Below are 20,026 nucleotides of genomic sequence, written 5' to 3' on the forward strand. Positions count from 1 at the left end.
TACGTTTTTCTGCCAATAACATATGCTCTCAATTGGATTTGATGGGAGTGACGCCAAAATCCAAACACGCTTCCCTTCACACTTGTTTGTTGGTGCGCCAGGACCATTCAGATGCTCAACTTTAGCTCAACCTGATTGGCACATTTGTTATACTTTTTTCTCAAGGTAGCCCAGATGCTCGCTGGCTTCTCTCGCCTTCTATGCTACGGACGGCAACAATGTCATACTCGTTTGAACTAGACAGCATCAGACAGATGGCCTACACGTAGAGGCAGAGGGGCGCTGTTTCGCTCGCTCGGATGCTTTCTCCTGTGAGATACATTCAACCTCTTGCGAATTGAAGGAACATTATGAAACATTGGGACGAAATATACATTTTTGTAGTTTTTTTTTCTTCTTCATTTTTGGTTGCCCTTGGCATCCATGCATACAAGCCACTGATTAGCGCTGTATCCCAAGCATGTCTTCAACCCACATCCTTGATCTGTTAGTTAAACACCTTTTTCCATTGAGCAAGCAGCAAAGGACATGGGCATGGGCACCTCCTGCTTCCTCCCTCAAGAATCTTTAGTCTCTCATGTGATTTAATCAGCAGGCTTCTTTGGTCTGATTGAGGCACCATCCCACCCTTAGCAAAGTGGTCAAAAGGGGATTATTCCCTTCCTTTGCTAACAAATATGTTACCCAATTAGCCTATCACATACAAGTGAACATTTACCCAGCAGTAATTACCTTACATCGTATTATTATTATTTTTAAGGGTGCAATCTACATTTTTGTATTTCTTTTTCATAATAATCTTCTCACTGACAGGCTGACAACAAAATACAAAGAAGAGATGGATCAGTGAACAGTGGGCTATTTGGAGGGGCAAAGGAAGTGCAATCTTGTTATGACTCCCTCGGACAGTTATAACACTGTTATAAACTATGGCGCTGCACGTACTGAAAGTAACAGTAAAAAAAGGATTATACCGACTCGCCATATAATAAAACACTTTTGGATAGTATACTCAAGCCGTGTCTCTGTCGTGTAGGCTAAACGGTGCAATGAGCCACTATTCATCCGTTCTGGGAGGCTACTCTGTCGTACAGCTCCCGCTCAACTCTGCGTAATCCCCGGATGAAGCTGTCATGGCTGCCATTCGCTGAGCTGTCAAGCCTACAAAAACAAAGGTAAAAGCCAACCGAAGTCTCGAATTATGTCGTCGTTGTCAATCATATCGGAGTTTTACTCAGCGGTAAATACATTTTGGTTGAGCTACATTGATGATATTAACTTTTTTTGTCGTGCAATTTTTCGGTGCACTTTGTCACAACCTAAGCTCTTCGTGTGTATTTAATTCAAATCAGTCAATTGGCAAATCAACCAGCCGTTCGAAAGCTCACACTTCAGAGTGAATGTTTTACAACGCAGTGAGGTGATGATGAGTGATGGTCGAAGCAAAAATCGGAATTGCTTTCAAACAATAAATTAAACGCGTTTGTTTGTTACATGTTAATGAACCTTCTCAGTGTGTTTGTTTTGGTCAAGTCAAATAGCACAATAGAAATGGCTGACAGCTTTGACCTGATGCAAAGTTGACATTCTGTAATACATTTTTTTGCGGCCAGCAACCAATTTAGCGTATAATATTTTCTTCTACGGAGAACTATTGGGATATAATTTGAACAGGTGTGCTTTAGCATATCATCTTTTCTTCGACTGAGATCCATTACAAATGCAATTTTTTGTCAGATTTGGTGGATTATTGCAAGTCCTTTGGTCAGTCACATTGAGAAATGTACATGGCACATCATTTGAGTAAACGATTATGGAGTAAGATATTTCCACTATAGTAAATAGTCTGAAATGTAATTACATTGAATCTGCAACAGGTGGATAAGGTTGACCCATGCTGTTGGTTATGTTGTGAGAACATGCACTACTCAGGCATACACCAAGCAGGTAGGCTGCAGAGTAGTTTTGCATTTTGAAAATTGTAGGCTACAAGCCTTATAGTGAAGACTACTGCACTACAAGAGTTTGCACTAATGTGCACTTATTGACTGTGGTAATAAAACACAGCATCATTCTTGTATAAATGATTTTAGATCAGGATCATTTTATCCCCATTTCAAAAATACATCCTAATATGGTATTTTCTCAGGTCTGATCTCTGTAGACTAGATTCCGAGGGGACATTTGCATATATTTGATGGTTGCCGGTTTATAGACCAGGAAATTGGTGAAAATGTTTTGTGCTGGGCTATTTACGCATCTTCTCTCAAAAATATAAAACCAAGTTAAATCAATATGGTTGACTGTTTATGTTTTTTTTACAATGAGGTCAGAGGTTCATTGTCTATAATGAATGTCTGGTTTGCAATCAATTGTTGATTGTTTCTTTTAACTCTGTTACAGAGGCCTGAATTGATATGGATCCAGCACGCGCTGAATTAGATGTCCCTGCTGGAGGTAATATAAAAGTTGTCGAGGATGACAGAAACTGGAACAAACGACTCCGTCTCAGGAAAGCTGCCGTTCAGCCCCCAGCCATGCAAAGTAAAGATAAGCATGGGCCAAAGAAGATAACAGAGGACATGGAGAAAAGCACAGAGCAGACGTATTTGAAGAAGACACCCCTTAAAGTTCAAGAGGGTCAACATGTGACAAAGGTTTCTGGAAATATACTTGGGTTTAGATGCTCTGAATGCAAGGACAGCACAGTATTCAGCCCTAATGACTTACTGAGGCACTTTCAGGAGACTCACCCAGGAAGCCAACCAATTTTTCCTTGTGACATGTGCAGTTTTATTACACATGAATTCTCCCGCCTTAAAGTCCACCAATTAGGCCACAGAGACACTTTTGTCAGCTGCAACATATGCAATGACAATGTCCAGCACACCCTCTTGCAGCTCACCACACATTTAAACATGCACCACAGCTTGAACGGCCACTACTGTTGTGAGAAGTGCAAGTTCTCCACAAGAGATGTAGGAGCATTTTTGGAGCACCTGTATCTACATAACATTGCGCCACAAGCAGGTTCTGCTGACCAGGATTTGATGAGACATCTCATGGCCAAAACAGCACAATTCCGCTTCAGTTGCCAGTTCTGTGACTATAAATCTCATCGAAAATATATCATCACAAGGCACATGGCCACCATTCATGGTGAAGAGAAGAGCCAGAAAAACAAGCCGAAAATGAAAGATGTTGGTCCTAAAACAGTAGATAACTCATCTCCAAGACTGAAGCACACAGTGACGAGTACAGTGAGGGAAAATAACTGGATGTCACAAGGCTGTCTTTCTCTGCCGGGGGAAGGATTCCTGGATAAATATTGCAGATTGTCAAATCCAGAGAGGGCTTTGGAGGAGACAAAGCAATTTTTAGAGAAGTCTGTGGCTGCTGAAACAGGTGGGCAGACATGGAACGAAGCTCTTAAGACTGTACTTTCAAATGTGCCCCAAGCCATCACTTCCTTTTCAAACTCGGAAAACTGCATGATATCCAATCCTGGATTCACAAACACAGACAAAGACCTCACTGTCCTCATGCTCAAAAACAAGATTTCAGTTCCTCCGGATGTCACTACTGAAGCCATTGGTTTCAAAATGGTGGAAGGCAAAAAACATTTGGTTCTCAAGGTTACACCAGCAGCAAAGCAAGATACCTCTGACACAACAAAGACGTCATTGTGTGTCACTGAGCAGGAATCAGAGAAGATTGCTTGTCAAACTAGTGCTGGGGACTCCAATGCAAACGGATGCCAATTAAATTCAACTATCACCCCAAAGACCAGGCCACCCAGTTGTCCAGAATCATTCTCGACACAAAATGATATTGACACTATTTCAACCCTAAAGTTAGTGGAATATGATCAAACTCAAGAAAATAGAGAAAACCAGGAAACAATGGTTGGCCAGGAACACCAGAGACATGACGCAGAACCCAAAGATGTGAATCACTGTGAAGATACGGCAGAGGACATGAAAGTGCCGAAGTTGACAGTGGAGAAAAGTGAGAAAAAGCTCAAATCCTTTCCTGAAGCTCTGTGCTCTTCCAAGACTATGGGGGACAAAAAAAAGTGGAGAACGAAAGTGGTCAGCCCTAAAACTGTAGAGAAAAAATCATCACCAGCATTAAAGCTCCTCCTGAAGAAGAATCCAGTTAAGGAAATGCAGTGGATGTCACAAGGTACTCTTCCCCTGTTAGGAGGAGGTTTGCTGAACAATTCCCACAGACTAGAGCACCCACAGAAAACTTTGGAGGAGACGCAGCAATTTCTTAAAAGAGCACTGTCAACGGAAAATGGCAAAAAGAAACATGCCAAGTCCAAAGTGGTCACACGGTTGTCAAAGTCAGAGGGAGGCTTTATTCCAAACCTTGGACATTTCAGCACCAGAGTTAACAACCTTAGTGCCCTCATGGTAAAAAATAATATTTTAGTTCCTCCCAATTGCACTACAGAGGCCATGGGTTTCAAAATGGTGGACGGCAAAAAGCATTTGGTTCTTAAGGTTACACCATCAGACAAAACAGAGGCATCCTTGCATTCCGTTGAGACAAAGGAAGACAACACTCTATCTGAAAGTTGCACTATGAGCCAGAACAGTTTAGTTGTTGTCGAGAAAAGTCAGCCAAGTTCTAAAATCCCTCCAAGCACCATAACAAAGAGTAACTTAGAATATCATTTTGAAAATGTGGAGCTTCCAAACACTAATGTCAGTTTTGAAAACAGAGAAGGAATGAACAATGGCATGGATTCTCATGTCCTAGGTGGCCAACATTGTCCAAGGGTAGGCCTACCTCATGTATCTAATGGAGCCAAATCAGATGGAAATGATTTGGACCAGATAACGGAAGATAAGCCTGACCTGGAAGGGGTTGGAACTACAGAAGCTCAGGTCATCATGGTGTCTCCCTCCCCTATACTCAATTACCTTACTTCCCCACAAGGTAATTAATTAAATCTGATTTGTTAATTGTATTTCCCTTATTGACTTCTGATTACCTGTCTTGCATGATTCTGTCCATGCCACTCTATGTTGTATGGATATACATTATTGTAGCAGTTTACTTTCCTTTTTACTGAACTAATTGGGATTTGTTCTCTTTTTGAATATTTCAACAGGTATAACAAACTGGTCAGAGATTCCAGTCCACACTCCAGATGTTTATTCTCAGGACTTCCCTCCCAATACCACACTAAGAAATGGAGGAAAACAGGAGGTCTTTGACAGGATTTGCCTCTCACCACAGCAAAACAAACAGACAGTCAGAGGAAAGAGGCAGAGCGAACTGTCCACAGAGGACTCTCTTGAGCCCCTCTCAAAAGCCAATAAACCCTCCAGCAAAGTTGTGGAAGAAAAAGAGGCTTCACCAGCAGCGGCGCATCACCGGGAGCCAGGCCCTAGAGATGTGGAGAGGACCCTGAAGCTATTGCCATTAAGTCCCACTCAACTCATTACACGTCCAAGGGGAGACCAGCCTGTTGTAGTGCTAAATCACCCAGACACAGACATTCCCGAGGTTACAAATATCATGGAAACAGTCCACAGGTACAAAGGGGAGGTCCAAAAAGTTTTGTTGTCTCGAGAAACATTGAAGGCCTTTGCAGGCATGGGTTGTAATATGTTTAGGGCAAATGCCCCGACGAATGCCTCCGTCTCTCATCAACGTATGTGGCCTGAGAGCAGAGTGAAAGAGAGATTCATCTTGAAATTGAAGCTGAAAAAGATGAGCAGAAAGAAGTACAAAGTGGTGAATGCAATCTCTCACAGCACTGAGCCTCCATTACGATTTAGCTGCTGGTTTTGTGGCCGAGTCTTCAGTGATCAGGAGGTCTGGATTGGACATGGCCAGCGCCATCTGATGGAATCTACTAAAGAGTGGGATAAGCTGAAATGTGAAAAGTCATAATGCAATCTACACTGGATTCAAAGTTGAGAAAGGTGCTCCTGCACAAAAGCAATGGACAGAAAATATGAAATTAATTTCACTGTCTTGTTAGAGAATAATGTTGATAATGATGACAAAATAATAGTGTACAAAATCTATGTAACAACATGAGTTCTTTGAAAATACAGGGCTCTAACACTCAGGTAAAATTTGCATTATTGTTATTCTTTTTTATGTTATTTTTTTTTCATTTGCTCATATCTAAGTATTTAATTTGAAACCCACTTATGTTTCGGTGCTACCATCGTTTTAGATAGGATGCAATCTATTTGTTGTTTCAGTTATGTCTAACCAACATGCAATGCTATACAAGTTGATGTAAGTACATTGTCATAGGGACTCTTTCACCGAACACTGTAATAAGGACACGAATGAGCCATACTCCTAAAGCTCTCAACATGAACCTTTAACATTATACCGGTATGTATAGTGTGTGTCATATGATTATAGTTTTTGGAGGGGATGGCAGGTTTCCTATGTTACTAGGCTTTATCAACATTTTTTGAAAAGCTATATTATTTGACATTTTTTTTCAGATGTACATTGTGTTTTATCCCCCCCCCCCCCCCCACACACACACACAATCCCTGTTAAGGCCCATAGAAAATAGGGAATGTTTTTGTTTGAATGCATACAGTACAATATGTACCAAAAATATTAATGGTTTCGAATATAGTAGTATCCATATGTGGGGCACATTTTGTTACGTTAGTCCTGCACTAGTAGCAGGAGTAGTCCAAAGTATTCACCTTTTTATAATTGAACGAAATCCATAGTATGTTATAGGATGACTCATGGCATGTCTGCATATAGCCTAACAATGCTGGTTTTACATGCAAAATATTGTTTTTCTGAAAGAAATTCCTATTGTGACTTGAAATGATTGTTTTTTAATAGGATTATGAACAGACAGTGACAATTTCTTCCCATTATCTCACTTTATGAAGCTTATGACAATATTGATATGCATGTTACTGTATGTTTCCTTATGTTCTGAAAGTGTCCATGGAAAGGGATACTTTTAGTTAGTCAGCACAGGACCATTGGTCAAATGGACCCACATCATAAATACACATAGCACATCTTTCTGACCATACCCTTTCTGCTTGCACACGTCAGCATTAGTCATCCACCATGTATTTCTGCATTCAAACAGATAATTGTCAAAGTGTCTCTCCACATCACAATCACAGTGCATCATTGTAATGGCGCGTATGTTCAGCAGCCCCTCTAGGCATCTCTTTCTCTCTCTCTCTGGCATGGATGAATTATAGGACGTACCTGGTTTGGAATAGTAGTCAGGGAAAGAGGTACAATTTTGACTTAGGAAATATTTGTTTTTCTCCAAGTGCCTGACCTTTACACAATGAATATGTATTTATCTTGATACACACCTGGTAGCATTATGTGTTGTACAGATCAATAAATACAAATAGTTTGACAATATATGTGTGATTATTGAATATGTATGTAAGTTGGGTAGCACAATTAAGAAAGGAAAGGTATATCAATCATTTTGAGTTAATGAACACAACTAAAGAATATAGTAGAACTCAATGCTGCAGATATTTTTTTGTTCTATTGGTGTTGCTTTCCAGCATCATACTGTAGTTACTTTCTATTTATAATATTTCTACAATATTTTATTCTTTAAGAATACATAATGCCACTATTTGAGGGGCCATGTTTGGTTGGTAGAAAAGACCCCATAGAATGCAAACACACGTTTGAAAATGTACACACATGAACTATTTTACTGAACTGGCACAGTACCAGTCCCGGAAACATGACCCTAGGCAACAGCATTGACTAGGGTCGGGTAATCATGACGGACTGACTTAGTACATTTCGAAAAGAGGGAAGGTAGTTGATGCAATCTAGCCAATTACCAAATGCACTCATTAAAAATAACCTCTGTGATCTTCATCTTGATAGCTTCTATTTTGTGGCCGGGGGATGTTGGCAGGGAGAGAAGGCAGTGATGTAGTTCTTCTATGTCCAACTGACGTTATATGACGTACAGACGTGTTAAGCTGGAGCATTGGTACATTGCCAAAAGCAACCCGTCTGTCTAGAGAGACTAGCACATTACAGTAAGTCAATTTCATTCTGGTCTTGCTTGGATAGCCATGACTGGGTGAATGTGACTAGACTAATCCAACTGTTTGTCACAAACCCTGAACAGATGGTCAGTAATTTCAAACTGAGAGCAGCATCAAATTGCCTGATGACTTGCACACAGGTCTTACACTAGACGCACTGATTTGGAATGTGACTCCCAAGTCCGAACCTTAAATCCCTGATGATCCATAGGACTAGTTAGGATCTAGTGAGGCCTAAGGATTCACAGCATAGCACAGTTTGGTAGAGTCCTTGGAGTTACTCTGGCTGTCAATCAGTACCAATGGGTTCCTCTGATGGTTCTCAATGATGTGGGAAACACTGGTGAAACGCTGAGGGAATACAATAAGAGGTGTCAGGCCTACAGGTTAGGAATCAGGCCATCTATATTTCATGGATATCAGAAAATTGTTTTGTAGCCCATCAAGATGAGATGTTGTCTACCTCCTCTCCTTTCTTCTCCCTCCCGAGTGCGTATCGCTGCGATGCTTGGATGTAGCGCACTGGGATGTTGTAGACTCTATTGTTGTAAAACACCACTAAAGTGTATGGCTGCTGTGTGTCCTGACCAGAGCTCTTCCTTATGAGGAAGGACCCATCCTGAAACAAAGGAGATGCACAGTACAGTCAGCGGGAGCAATCCAAGTCTCATTCTTATCCTAACACCCGTGATTTAGTTTATTAAAAAAATGCAAGTCGATCTGAAGACTGTGATTATAATAAGAGTATGTTTAATTGTCTGTATTCATGTGAGTGAGACTCGCCTTATTTGAGCGAACCAAGGCATCCTCAGCTGTCTTACGGTCACAGGTGCTGGCATACCAGGGTTTCTTCAAGACATCTGTCCCCTACAACAACCACAAAAATACAGAAACAAGGAAGTGTGTTTAAAGTCAAGTCCATGTGGCCCTAATATGCTTTGCAGTTTTCGCAAACTTTAATAGTGTATTCATCCATGCATTGTGCATGCCATCACCAGTATTTTGAGCTACGTTGTGGTATGTTATAAATAAAATAGTGACATTTAGGTCAACTTTTTATCACCTCTTCAGCATCTGTTAACCCTTTTTCATCTGTGGGTACAGTTCCTCTATCAGGTTCTGGGAATTAGAAAAAGTTTTTAAAAAATACTAATTTAGTGTTGTATAGACACAGCAGAATCCATTCACAGAATAAATGTTTGCTGTGCTGTGTCACTGTCAGGGTCGAGGTTATGGTCATCTGCCTGTGGCCGTTTGCATATCATTCATAATCAACATGACTCTCTCAGACCTGTACTTACTGTGAGATGTAAACAACTGTGGCAGAGGAATCCTGCAGTAGAGAAAAGAAGAACATTCCGGAATAATTTATATTGGCCATGACGCATGTCGGTTTGTGCTGTCTTGCTAACTCTGGGGCCAGGCTATAAAGAGATATCTGCTCGGCGCAAAATAGAGAGATTTCTTATGAAGACATGATGTTTCTTACTTGGCACACTTGTATTCAGAGGGCTGGGGTGTGGCCGTGAGTTTCTGGTTAATGTGCCTCGTGGCCAGTGCTGTGCCTGTGGAAAAGCAGATATAGCAAGAGAGTGTGTTACAGTGGTCAACTATTATACAAGTGGATGACTGCATAAACACTTTCTGGATTTAACAATTTAACAATTTAACAATTTACAGCAATACAATTCATTGAATTGTGTGTTTTATTTACTGTAATGCATTTCATAGGCATAAAAGGTTATGAAATCAAAACAGTTTAGGAATAGGTAACTACCTTCATTTCCCCCGGATGCAATATCTGGCTTCTGAAAAAAGACAAACATGATCACCCTGCACCATATCCCATAGAATTTAGAATTTCACACTTTGTTTTTTTCCCAAAATATATTTTTGAGTTTCCCCTACCGGTCTAAAATATGGCTTCAATGGCTTCCTAAAATAGAGAGGATTATGTGAGTTATGTCATCCCTGAAACCAGACTTTTCCGGTGCTCTTCTAAGTGAACGAGCAGCCAGCAATGAACAGAAAATATGATATATAATTTTAGTGAGTGACACGTACGTCTCTCTGGGCATTGGTTTGGGAAGTGCAGGCAGGGGCTTTTGCCCAGACGCTGAACTGCCAGCTAGGAGAACAGAGATGACATACAGTAAATTCACACATATAAAGTAAGTTCTGTTAAGTAACACAATGTTAAGTTATTTTATGCTCTTTTACAATCTTTTAACTTCCATTCGTTGTAATGTATGTTGTGTTGTGTCTCATGTACAGTGCCTCTTCAGAAAGTATTCACACCCCTGGACTTTTTCCACATTTAGTTGTGTTACAAGGTGGGATTAAATTGGATTAAAATGTCATTTTTTTGTCAAAGATCGACACAAAATACTCTGTAATGTCAAAATGGAAGAAAAAATAAAAAAATGTTTAAAACAAAATATGAAAATACACACAAATATAACTTGATTACATAAGTTTTCAACCCCCTGAGTCAATACATGCTGGAATCACCTTTGGCAGAGATTACAGCAGTCTTTCTGGGTAAGTCTATAAGAGTTTTGCACACCTGGATTGTACAGTATTTGCACATTATTCTTTTCAAGCGTTGTCAAGTTGGTTGTTGATCATTGCTAGACAGCCCTTTTCAAGTCTTGTCATAGATTTTCAAGCCGATTTGTTTAAAATTCACTGCTCGACTGAGGGACCTTACATATAATTGTATGTGCGAGGTACAGAGATGAGGTAGTCATTCTAAAATCAGGTTAAACACTATTACGCACACAGAGTGAGTCCATGCAACTGACTAATGTTCCATTTTTGTTTTGCATCTGGCAATCCACTAGATGGCATAATTAGCCAATTGAAGTAACTACCAACATAGTACATCAAATATTTTGGAGGATATGGAACAATGCTCTTCCTTAATAGTTGTCTGTTTTCTTTTAGAATGTATTATTGCCACATTAATGTTTGAAGGTTTAGTCATTTGGCTGATGGTGGTAATATGGATGAATACATACTTAATTCTGGATTGCAGGCTTCATATTCAGCATCATCTATGGGCTCCTGGACCTGGTTGACAATAACAAAACAAATGGTTAACGATTCCAATGCTGATAATATCCAATCTTTACTGTTCTATTACTATCTCATCAAAGAAAGAATTTGGGGTCAGGTACAATGTCCAGAGTCTCTTTGGTACAGTAGAACTTACTGGGATTGGATGACAACTCTTCATGTGCATTCTGGAGAGAGAAGAGAGCATATGAATTATTCATGTCAGTGTGGCAATGAAACAGAAGAAAACGACCTCATGTTTATTAAATAGTTTATCGTTCAATTGCAGTCGTGCATAAAATCCATGTTTCCTGGTCTTCAGAAGAAGTTGTAGTCATTGTTAGCACCTTGGGCTGGCTCTAGGGGGCAAACTCTGTCTAGGGACTCTGAGGAGTGTGGAAGGTCTGTAAAAAAAAAAAAAAGCTGTCATTTTTGTGTCTTTTTCCAATAAATAGATATTTAGATACTGTATTTCTGAAATGTTGATCCCATTTGACCCGGTCTGAAAAGTGCTTCCGTCCCTGAACCAGAACTGACCTGCTCACTGTGGGAGGAGAGTTTTCCTTTAGATGAAAGAGAACATGGGACACATCAAGCATAGTCCTACAGTCATTAACTATACTATTCATTGTAATGTATTAGCCGTTGGTTATCAAACCTACCTCCATGTCAGGGACTTCATACACATCTGAAAAACAAAACAAAAAGACTAAGCCTCAAAATATCTAACTCAGTCGGGCACATTAAGCGCAATAAATGAAATGTGTAGAAATCTGTTGAAATTCAATCAATCCCCACAAACAATTCCATATATTCAGTGCCCCTGCTGAGATGCAGACGCATACCTGGGCTATTTGAGCGCTCTGGCACAGTCTTGGACATTGAAGGACTGCTCGTTATTGGTTTGCCTCTTCCATGCATCAGACGGTCTGAAGGGAGGTTTACATGTGGATTGTATGTTGACATTAAGGTGTCTTGTTAACGTTTGTCTGACGATGATTGGCAACAGATAAAAATGTGCAAGGGTTTCATGACACCTGTATGTTGAAGATAAGATCATTCAGGAACATAGTGTACATGGTGCCTGATTCATTTATTGGGACAGCTTACTAGCAGGTGATTCCTCTGTGGGGTTTATATAGTTGTCTTCGTCGTCACTTTCTGGGTTGACGTAGTCTTCCTAAAGACAACGATCATACAACGTGTCATGAAAAAGTACGAGGCAAATAATGTGTCAATATGCTGTCATGAAAACAGAAAACAAATCTTGTTTGGCCTAACAACTTCACATTACTTCATCATAGTCCTGCTGGTTGGGTTTAGGGGGCAGTGATGGTGACGGTTTGGTGGTCTTTGGAGGCCAGACGGGCTTCCTGGGGGAGGGGCTTCCCGGCCTGCTGCGGCAGCTGTCTGGAAAAGAGAAGCAAAAGCAGAAACAGGACATCAGGATTTGCATAACGCTACAACACGTGGTCATTGCGGCGCTCTGTGTCGGTCACGGTCCACTGACTACCCACTGGGCACATACTGGTTGAATCGACGCTGTTTCCACGTCATTTCAAGCGGTCACTTAGAAATATTATCAGCCGTTTCCTTCATGCATGCAAGCATGCCAAATATGTGATTTATATACAGTAGTCCTCCTAACATGAGCTAAACATAGCTTCTACATTAAATAGATACATGTAGATAGAGGAGAGAGTAGTCTTGAATAGCCAGACATGGTATTCTTTCATTTTTTTACCTTGAAGCTTGGCATGCATGGCTGCATGATGAGTAGTTTTGTGTGTGTGTACTGTGTGTGTGTATGTGTTAGAGAGAGAGTAAGAAAAGGGAAAGGGGGATACCTAGTCAGTTGTACAACTGAATGCATTCAACTGAAATGTGTCTTCCACATTTAAAGTAGTAGTTTTGTGTGGTTGTGCGTGTGGGTGAGTGCCTGCGTGTGTGCATGCCTGCATGGATGCGTGCATGTGTGTGTGTGGCAGAGTGGACGAGATCTCACCTATGTATTCCCCCCTGGGAAAGGAGGCAGACGAAGTGGAGGGGAAGACTCTCTGACAGGGAGGAGGCTCATAGCTGTCATCCTTCTCCTCTTGAGGGAACTCATAAGTGTCACTGTCCTGCAACATCATGATATCGTTAAGATGCTCAGTCCCACAGCTTTGGTTGATGTAAAGTGTAAACACTGTACAGCTGCTGACATGAGTCAAACCTCTGTGGGAGCACTGTCAGATGCAAGTTTATATTAGAAGCATTTCTCTCACATGTTAGTGTTTTAGAATCAATACAGCATGTGGATTGAACTCACAAACTCTTTTTCAGACCACTGTTCTTCCTCCACGTCATTACCTGTAAAGATAAATATTAAATGAGGGCCCCACAGTATGAGATGCAAAGTCATTGGAAATTACAGCATTGGGAAGACATGCATCATAGCTTCTGAAATCATATTCTGAACATATTGCTGCAAAAATATTGCTGACCATTGTCCCCAAAAACAAACTATTGTCACTATTATACACTAGTTCAAGGGCCACATTGTGAGACATGTAGATAGGTCTTACCTTGATAGTCTTTTACGGGTAGTTTTGGAGATGACTTGTTTTGAAATCTACAGTACAGACAGACCAGTTAGGAGTAAAAGGCAAAGTTTTAGAAACAAGAATGGACTTAACTATTTTTAGACATTCAACTTTGGGCCTGAAGAGTGATTGTACACATTAACGTTACCCCTCCCAGTTCTGTGTAGTATCACCTCCTCATTCTGAAACCTATGTCATTTCTTCATGATCTATTACTGAATTCTTGAATTCTACAGCATGTTTACGTATACAGTTGTGTGCCAGCGGCTCCGTTTCAAGGAGGGAGAGAGAGAGAGTAAAGTCACCTGGCTGTACATGTTTCTCTGTTTGTCTATTTTCAGATTGAAGAAAGAGGAATAGTCACTTATCACCAAGGTTACTGTAGTAAACTAAAACTGAAACCAATCATGAAAAAACGATTTAGTAAACTGAAATAAAATAATGAACAAACCTGTAAAAAAAAAACTGTACTGAAACTATTATTTTGCGGGTTAATGTAGCCAGGCGAATGCGATATTTCGATCAGGCATAGCTTATGCATTACTATCACTAGCTATCACTAGTTAACCTGCAAAAAAAATCTTCTTGGTAGCTAATTTGATTCTTCTTACAAAAGTTGAAAAGCTTTGGATTGGGTTAAACATGGACCAGATACGTTTCCACCAAACTTTTTGTCTCGGGGCTATTCCTTTTAAATCCAAGCCACATTGAAATTTACTTTAGAATTTCCACCTAACCTAAAATATATGACATTTATTTTTATACAATTAAAACTAGCAAATCAGCTCTCAAAAATAACTGAAACTAAACTCAATTCCAAGTCAAAACCCCAAAACTAAACAAAATAAAAACTAGTTAAAAAACTTGAATAACCTTGTTTATCACCACAAAAAAAACGTTGAAGAAATTATACCATGTGGGTGCACTGCACTCTCAGCTGAACTGAGCTGAACCGAGCTGTATTAGCAATGCCATACATACCGTAGTTCTGTTCTTTTTCCCACATATAGAGATGCTGGAATCTCATTCCCCTCATATACTGCATTTCAGATAAATGCCTCTACCTCGTCAGTGTAGTGTATAACTCAATATAATGAACTAGGGGCACAACTGGTGTCCTTGCAAACTTATGGGTAACAGAGAGTAGTGTTAAGCAACGCTCTCTGTTTATGGAGTGTCAAACATTTATTTTTGATCATCTGACCTTCTCAGCCTGTTTAGGATGCTGCCATCAGTCTTCTTCATATCCTGGACCATCTTCTGAAGCTGGCTGGAAGACGCGTTTAAAGCTTCTCATTAAAGGTATCATATTCCACAAAAAATCTTGCAGTGTTCATAAACGTAATACGGCACATAACTGTTAATACCATTTGGAGACAATAGCACAAAATGTTACAGCACACACATACGGTGCATTCGGAAAGTATTCAGACCCCTTCCCTTTTTCCACATTTTGTTACGTTACAGCCTTATTCTAAAATTGATTAAATACATTTCTTCCCTCATTAATCTACACATAATACCCCATAATGATAAAGCAAAAACAGGTTTTTAGATATGTTTGCAAATGTATTAAACTTAAAAAACAGAAATACCTATTTACACAATTATTCAGACCCTTTACTATGAGACTTGAAATTAAGCTCTGGTGCATCCTGTTTCCATTGATCATCCTTGAGATGTTTCTACAACTTATTGGAGTCCACCTGTGGTAAATTCAATTGATTGGACATGGTTTGGAAAGGCACACACCTGTCTACATAAAGTCCCACAGTTGGCAGTGCATGTCAGAGCAAAAACTAAGCCATGAGGTCAAAGGAATTGTCCGTAGAGCTCCGAGACAGAATTGTGTCGAGGCACAGACCTGGGGAAGGGTACCAAAAAATGTCTGCAGCATTGGAGGTCCCCAAGAACACAGTGGTCTCCCTCATTCTTGTGGCCTACCCTCAAGTGGCCTACCCTCCATACAATGACGGGTAGGCCACCATTTTAAATAATAATTTGTTCTTAACTGACTTGCCTAGTTAAATAAAGGTTAAATAAATAACAATAAAATTCTTAAATTGAATAAGTTTGGAACCACCAAGACTCTTCCTGGTGCTGGCCATCCGGCCAAACTGAACAATCGGAGGTGAAGGGCCTTTGTCAGGGAGGTTAGCATTGTCATTCTGACAGAGCTCCAGAAGGACAACCATCTCTGCAGCACTCCACCAATCAGGCCTTTATGGTAGAGTGGCCAGAAGGAAGGCACCCAAAAGGCACCTAAAGGACTATCAGACCATGATAAACAAGATTCTCTGGTCTGATGAAACCAAGATTGAACTCTTTGGCCTGAATGCCAAGCTTCACGTCTGGAGAAACCTAGCACCATCCCTACGGGGAATCTTGGTGGTGGCAGCATCATGCTGTGAGGATGTTTTTCAGCGGCAGGGACTGGGAGACTAGTCAGGATCGAGGGAAAGATGGACGGAGCAAAGTACCTCAGGACCTCAGACTGGGGGCGAAGGTTCACCTTCCAACAGGACAACGACCCTAAGCACACAGCCAAGAAAACGCAGGAGTGGCTTCTCTAAATGTCCTTGCGTGACCCAGCCACGAACATATCTGGAGAGACCTGAAAATAGCTGTGCAGCAACGCACCCCATCCAACCTGACAGAGCTTGAGAGGATCTGCAGAGAAAAATGGGAGAAACTCCCCAAATACAGGTGTGCCAAGCTTGTAGAGTCATACCCAAGAAGACCTGAGGCTGTAATTGCTGCCAAAGTTGCTTCAACAAAGGGTCTAAATTATTATGCAAATTAAATATTTCCGTTTTTCATTACACCCACCGGGGGTACTTGACCTATACACAGGGTGTACTTGAGAAGACTCATGAGACCATAGGCTTTCTGGTAAAATGCACATGAAGTGGTACTTCAAGGGTATTCTGGGCAGAGCTGAATATACTTGCTGGTACAGTAACCGAAAAACGGTTGAGAACCACTGGAGCAGCTGATACAATAGGAGACTTATGGAATGTATCATTTCTTACCTTACACTAGATGGCAGCATGAAGCTATTTCTAAATTCTAAATCCCGTTTTTTGCTTTGTCGTTATTGTGTGAAGATTGAACAATTGAATGCATTTTAGTATAAGGCTGTAACGTAACAAAATGTGGAAAAAGTCAAGGGGTCTGATATGTGTATATGTGTGTGTATATATGGCAAGGTCTAAACATATGGCTCTGGCAAAAACCATAGTTCCAGTCTTTCAGAGTCAACATTCCATGTTGGCTAGCACTTGGAGGGGAAGATTCACACCCATGCACACTCAGACTCACTCAATCACCGAAGCCTGCATGCAATTACAGATTGAGAGCACGAGGGAGACAGGTGTGAGACGTGTAATTACAGTAACATCCACATGAGTCAGTCTTCTCTTACCACATCCCCTCTCACTTTAGAGTTTGATTTATGTAACAGCCTGCCAGAGCCATCAGAAATAAACTGTTTTTTTGCTTTAAACACATTTTTTTTACTCTTTAACCTAATCTGGATGCAACATTGGATGGAATAGTTGCTGTGGCCTACAATAAGGTACAGAGAAAAACATTGTCTGGTAAATGTATTATTGTGAGCATTGCAGAAAACAGATGTACAGTACAACTGGTTGGAACTTAGTGTACACAATTATATATTTACAGTAGTCTTCACTTGCCAGTTGCCACTACGCCATCTATAGAAATAGGTCGTCATTGAATAATAGGCAGAATTTAAATTGTAAAAAAAAAGTTTGGTTTTGATTACAACGGTTAACAACATAACATATTTCCCAGTGTTGCAAATACATTGACCAACATAATATTGCATACAAACATGGGTATCTCTTACCGAAGTGTTGCACTTGCAGGAGCTGTGAACTTGTTCAGTGTATCCATATCTTAATGAGTAAATTGACCCGAGAGGCGACCTGCTGCGTCTAGCCACTATCCAGCTCAATGTTTGCGTTGTGAATGAACTCACTGGCACTGGCTGCCTGCCTAAAATGTCATCATAGCTGTGGGAAAATAACAATACCTCTGCAAGAGCAAGCACTTCTCCTTTCCACTGCTCGAGTTTGGTCATGAAGACAATTCTGTTTTCAGTGTAATTTGGATTTACACAATAACATTCCCACCACACAACATGGCAGATTAGAAAGATAAATATTGCCCCTGCTGTGACAATACTCTGACCAGCCAGCACAGTAAACAGAGAGGGGAGCCTTTACTGACATTTGTCAATTGTCCAAGAGATGGAAATACACAGAGGTTGCTAAAATACACAAAAAAAACATCATCCAAAGCCACTGTTGAAACGCCTGCCTGAGGCTTTTCCTGTGCAATATACAGGCTCAGTCTGTTGGGCAGTCAGGAACATTTTTCAATAAGGGTTCTAGTCAGGATTCACGCTGTGTTTTTAAGTGGTATTAGGCTCAATTGGCATTGGAACATACAGTATAATTAGCAAATGACATGGGTTGACTGTGCACTCTAGTTAATCAATGACGCAACAAAAAAAGCTCACATTCCTATTTCCAGGGGTCTGAATTGTTACAATATTCTGTTTCTTTTTGTGGGGTCATGTGTTCCAACAGGCAAGACAACAGAAATGTTTAATAACATGACTTTGAACATGGTCATGACCTCTTTGAACGTCTACCCATTAGCCACAAGCCTACCCATATGAGCAGAAATTAGACATAGACTACTACACACTTAGAAAATAAGGTGCTATCTAGAACCAAAAAGGGTTCTTCAGCTGTCCCCATAGGAGAACCATTTGAAGAACCCCTTTTGGTTCCATGTCGAACCTTTCCTCAGAGTGTTCTACATGGAACCCAAAAAGTTCTACCTGTAACCAAAAAGGGTTCTATCTGGAACAAAAAAAGGGTTCTGCTATGGAGAAAGCCGCAGAACCCTTTTGGAACCCTTTTTTCTAAAAGTGTAATAGTACATTATCGTAGCTCATAAGCAAGTACGGTTTCTGTTTCACATACCTTGACAGTTAACTCATGTTGCTTATTTAGTATAGATTGGAGCTATGTTTAGTTAGCCATGAAGCGTAACATATAAGAATAGTAACTATTACACAACTAGCAGATCTTGATCAGGAGTGGCCATTTTACATTTCCCTCTAGAGCTCTGGCTCCCTAATAATTCATCTGTTTGGATTCTCCATCAGATATCAAACAAACCAAACAATAGAACAACAGTAGAAACACTGAAACAAGGCAGGGAAATCATGAACTTGTTGGTGTGAGGCTCAATTGCTTATTCAACTTCCTTATTGCACAAGTTTATGATTAACCACATGAAAACGGGAACTCATAAGGAAAGAGTTCACAGTAAATGCATCAGCCTAGTAATATAGATTGTCCATTTTTACCTTGGAGAGGAAAGTGAGAGAGGCACACGCACACACGCACACATGCACACGCGCACAAGCACGCACGCACGCACACACACACGAAAACAGGAACTCTTAAGGAAAGAGTTCACAGTAAATGCATCAGCCTAGTAATGTAGATTGACCATTTTTACCTCGGGGAGAAAAGTGAGAGAGGCACACGCACGCGAAAACACACACACACACGCACACACACGCACACACACACACACACACACACACACACACACACACACACACACACACACACACACACACACACACACACACACACACACACACACACACACACACACACACACACACACACACACACACACACACAACTCTCTCTTTGTCTTTGCAGTGCTCTCTTGGTACTTGAAAGGGGCAGCAGGTAGGGGTGGCAGGTAGCCTAGTGGTTAGAGCATTGGGCTAGTAACCGAAAGTTTGCTGGATCGAATCCCTGAGCTGACAAGGTAAAAAACTGTTGCTCTCCCCCTGAACAAGGCAGTTAAACCACTGTTCCCTGGTAGGCTGTCATTGCAAATAAGAATTTGTGTCCTTAATGACTTGCCTGGTTAAAAAAAGAGGTCTCTGCTGTGTTCACATGAGGGAAGACCCCAAGAGAGAAAGACACACACAGAGTATGAAGAGAGGGTTACTCACAGTTGATGGATGAGGCTGAACCTGGTCATATCACTGTCAGACAGATTCTGTATGAGAAGCAGAAAGATAGATATTAAATATTTTTTAAGTTCAAATCTCTGTGTTCTTTACTGTAAATTAATGTGTTGTTATGTTGGGTTTTGTAAAATAACATAACAATCTGTCATTCTGATCGAAGGTGGATACAAATAGAGTAGTATATAACTGCGATAGCAGAGTAGATCAGTGTTTTCCGTTTGGGGTACAAGGACTTGGTA

At 40.6% G+C, this 20,026-nt stretch overlaps 2 protein-coding genes across 4 annotated transcripts; one reads left to right on the forward strand and one right to left on the reverse strand.

Annotated features, from left to right (window-relative positions):
* Window positions 1-970: 970 nt before the first annotated feature.
* LOC139381411 (zinc finger protein 518A-like) lies at window positions 971-7,393 on the forward strand. The gene is made up of 3 exons (XM_071124912.1): window positions 971-1,175; window positions 2,404-4,947; window positions 5,123-7,393. The coding sequence occupies exons 2-3, from the start codon at window positions 2,418-2,420 to the stop codon at window positions 5,908-5,910; spliced, it is 3,318 nt and encodes a 1,105-aa protein (XP_070981013.1). The 5' UTR covers window positions 971-1,175; window positions 2,404-2,417; the 3' UTR covers window positions 5,911-7,393.
* Window positions 6,824-19,810, reverse strand: LOC139381412 (B-cell linker protein-like). Of its 3 annotated transcripts, none has more exons than XR_011628551.1 (23): window positions 19,770-19,810; window positions 14,898-14,963; window positions 13,676-13,722; window positions 13,420-13,460; window positions 13,114-13,231; window positions 12,403-12,518; window positions 12,219-12,288; window positions 11,954-12,037; window positions 11,771-11,796; window positions 11,646-11,671; window positions 11,456-11,512; window positions 11,266-11,296; window positions 11,072-11,123; window positions 10,116-10,179; window positions 9,960-9,987; window positions 9,829-9,859; window positions 9,541-9,616; window positions 9,353-9,384; window positions 9,115-9,170; window positions 8,835-8,918; window positions 8,515-8,670; window positions 7,780-8,402; window positions 6,824-7,741 (listed from the first exon to the last, which is right to left on the reverse strand). XR_011628551.1 is itself a non-coding variant. In XM_071124914.1 (22 exons), the coding sequence occupies exons 1-22, from the start codon at window positions 17,609-17,611 to the stop codon at window positions 8,286-8,288; spliced, it is 1,425 nt and encodes a 474-aa protein (XP_070981015.1). In that variant the 5' UTR covers window positions 17,612-17,688; the 3' UTR covers window positions 6,824-8,285. The 3 variants fall into 3 exon arrangements, 1 of the variants encoding a protein (XP_070981015.1); XR_011628550.1 differs by lacking the exon at window positions 19,770-19,810 and adding an exon at window positions 17,565-17,719; XM_071124914.1 differs by lacking the exon at window positions 19,770-19,810 and adding an exon at window positions 17,565-17,688 and having other exon boundaries at window positions 6,824-8,402.
* Between the last annotated feature and the right edge of the window lie 216 nt (window positions 19,811-20,026).

Source organism: Oncorhynchus clarkii, chromosome 23, assembly GCF_045791955.1.
Source record: "Oncorhynchus clarkii lewisi isolate Uvic-CL-2024 chromosome 23, UVic_Ocla_1.0, whole genome shotgun sequence".
NCBI classification, from domain to species: Eukaryota; Metazoa; Chordata; class Actinopteri; order Salmoniformes; family Salmonidae; genus Oncorhynchus; species Oncorhynchus clarkii.

Coding starts and splice junctions, on each gene's coding strand:
- LOC139381411 (XM_071124912.1), top strand. CDS start 2,418: ATGGATCCAGCACGCGCTGAATTAGATGTCCCTGCTGGAGGTAATATA. Junction 4,948..5,122: donor TTACCTTACTTCCCCACAAG/GTAATTAATTAA, acceptor ATATTTCAACAG/GTATAACAAACTGGTCAGAG.
- LOC139381412 (XM_071124914.1), bottom strand. CDS start 17,611: ATGGATACACTGAACAAGTTCACAGCTCCTGCAAGTGCAACACTTCG. Junction 13,461..13,675: donor ACCCGTAAAAGACTATCAAG/GTAAGACCTATC, acceptor TTATCTTTACAG/GTAATGACGTGGAGGAAGAA. Junction 9,860..9,959: donor TGAAGCCATATTTTAGACCG/GTAGGGGAAACT, acceptor GTCTTTTTTCAG/AAGCCAGATATTGCATCCGG.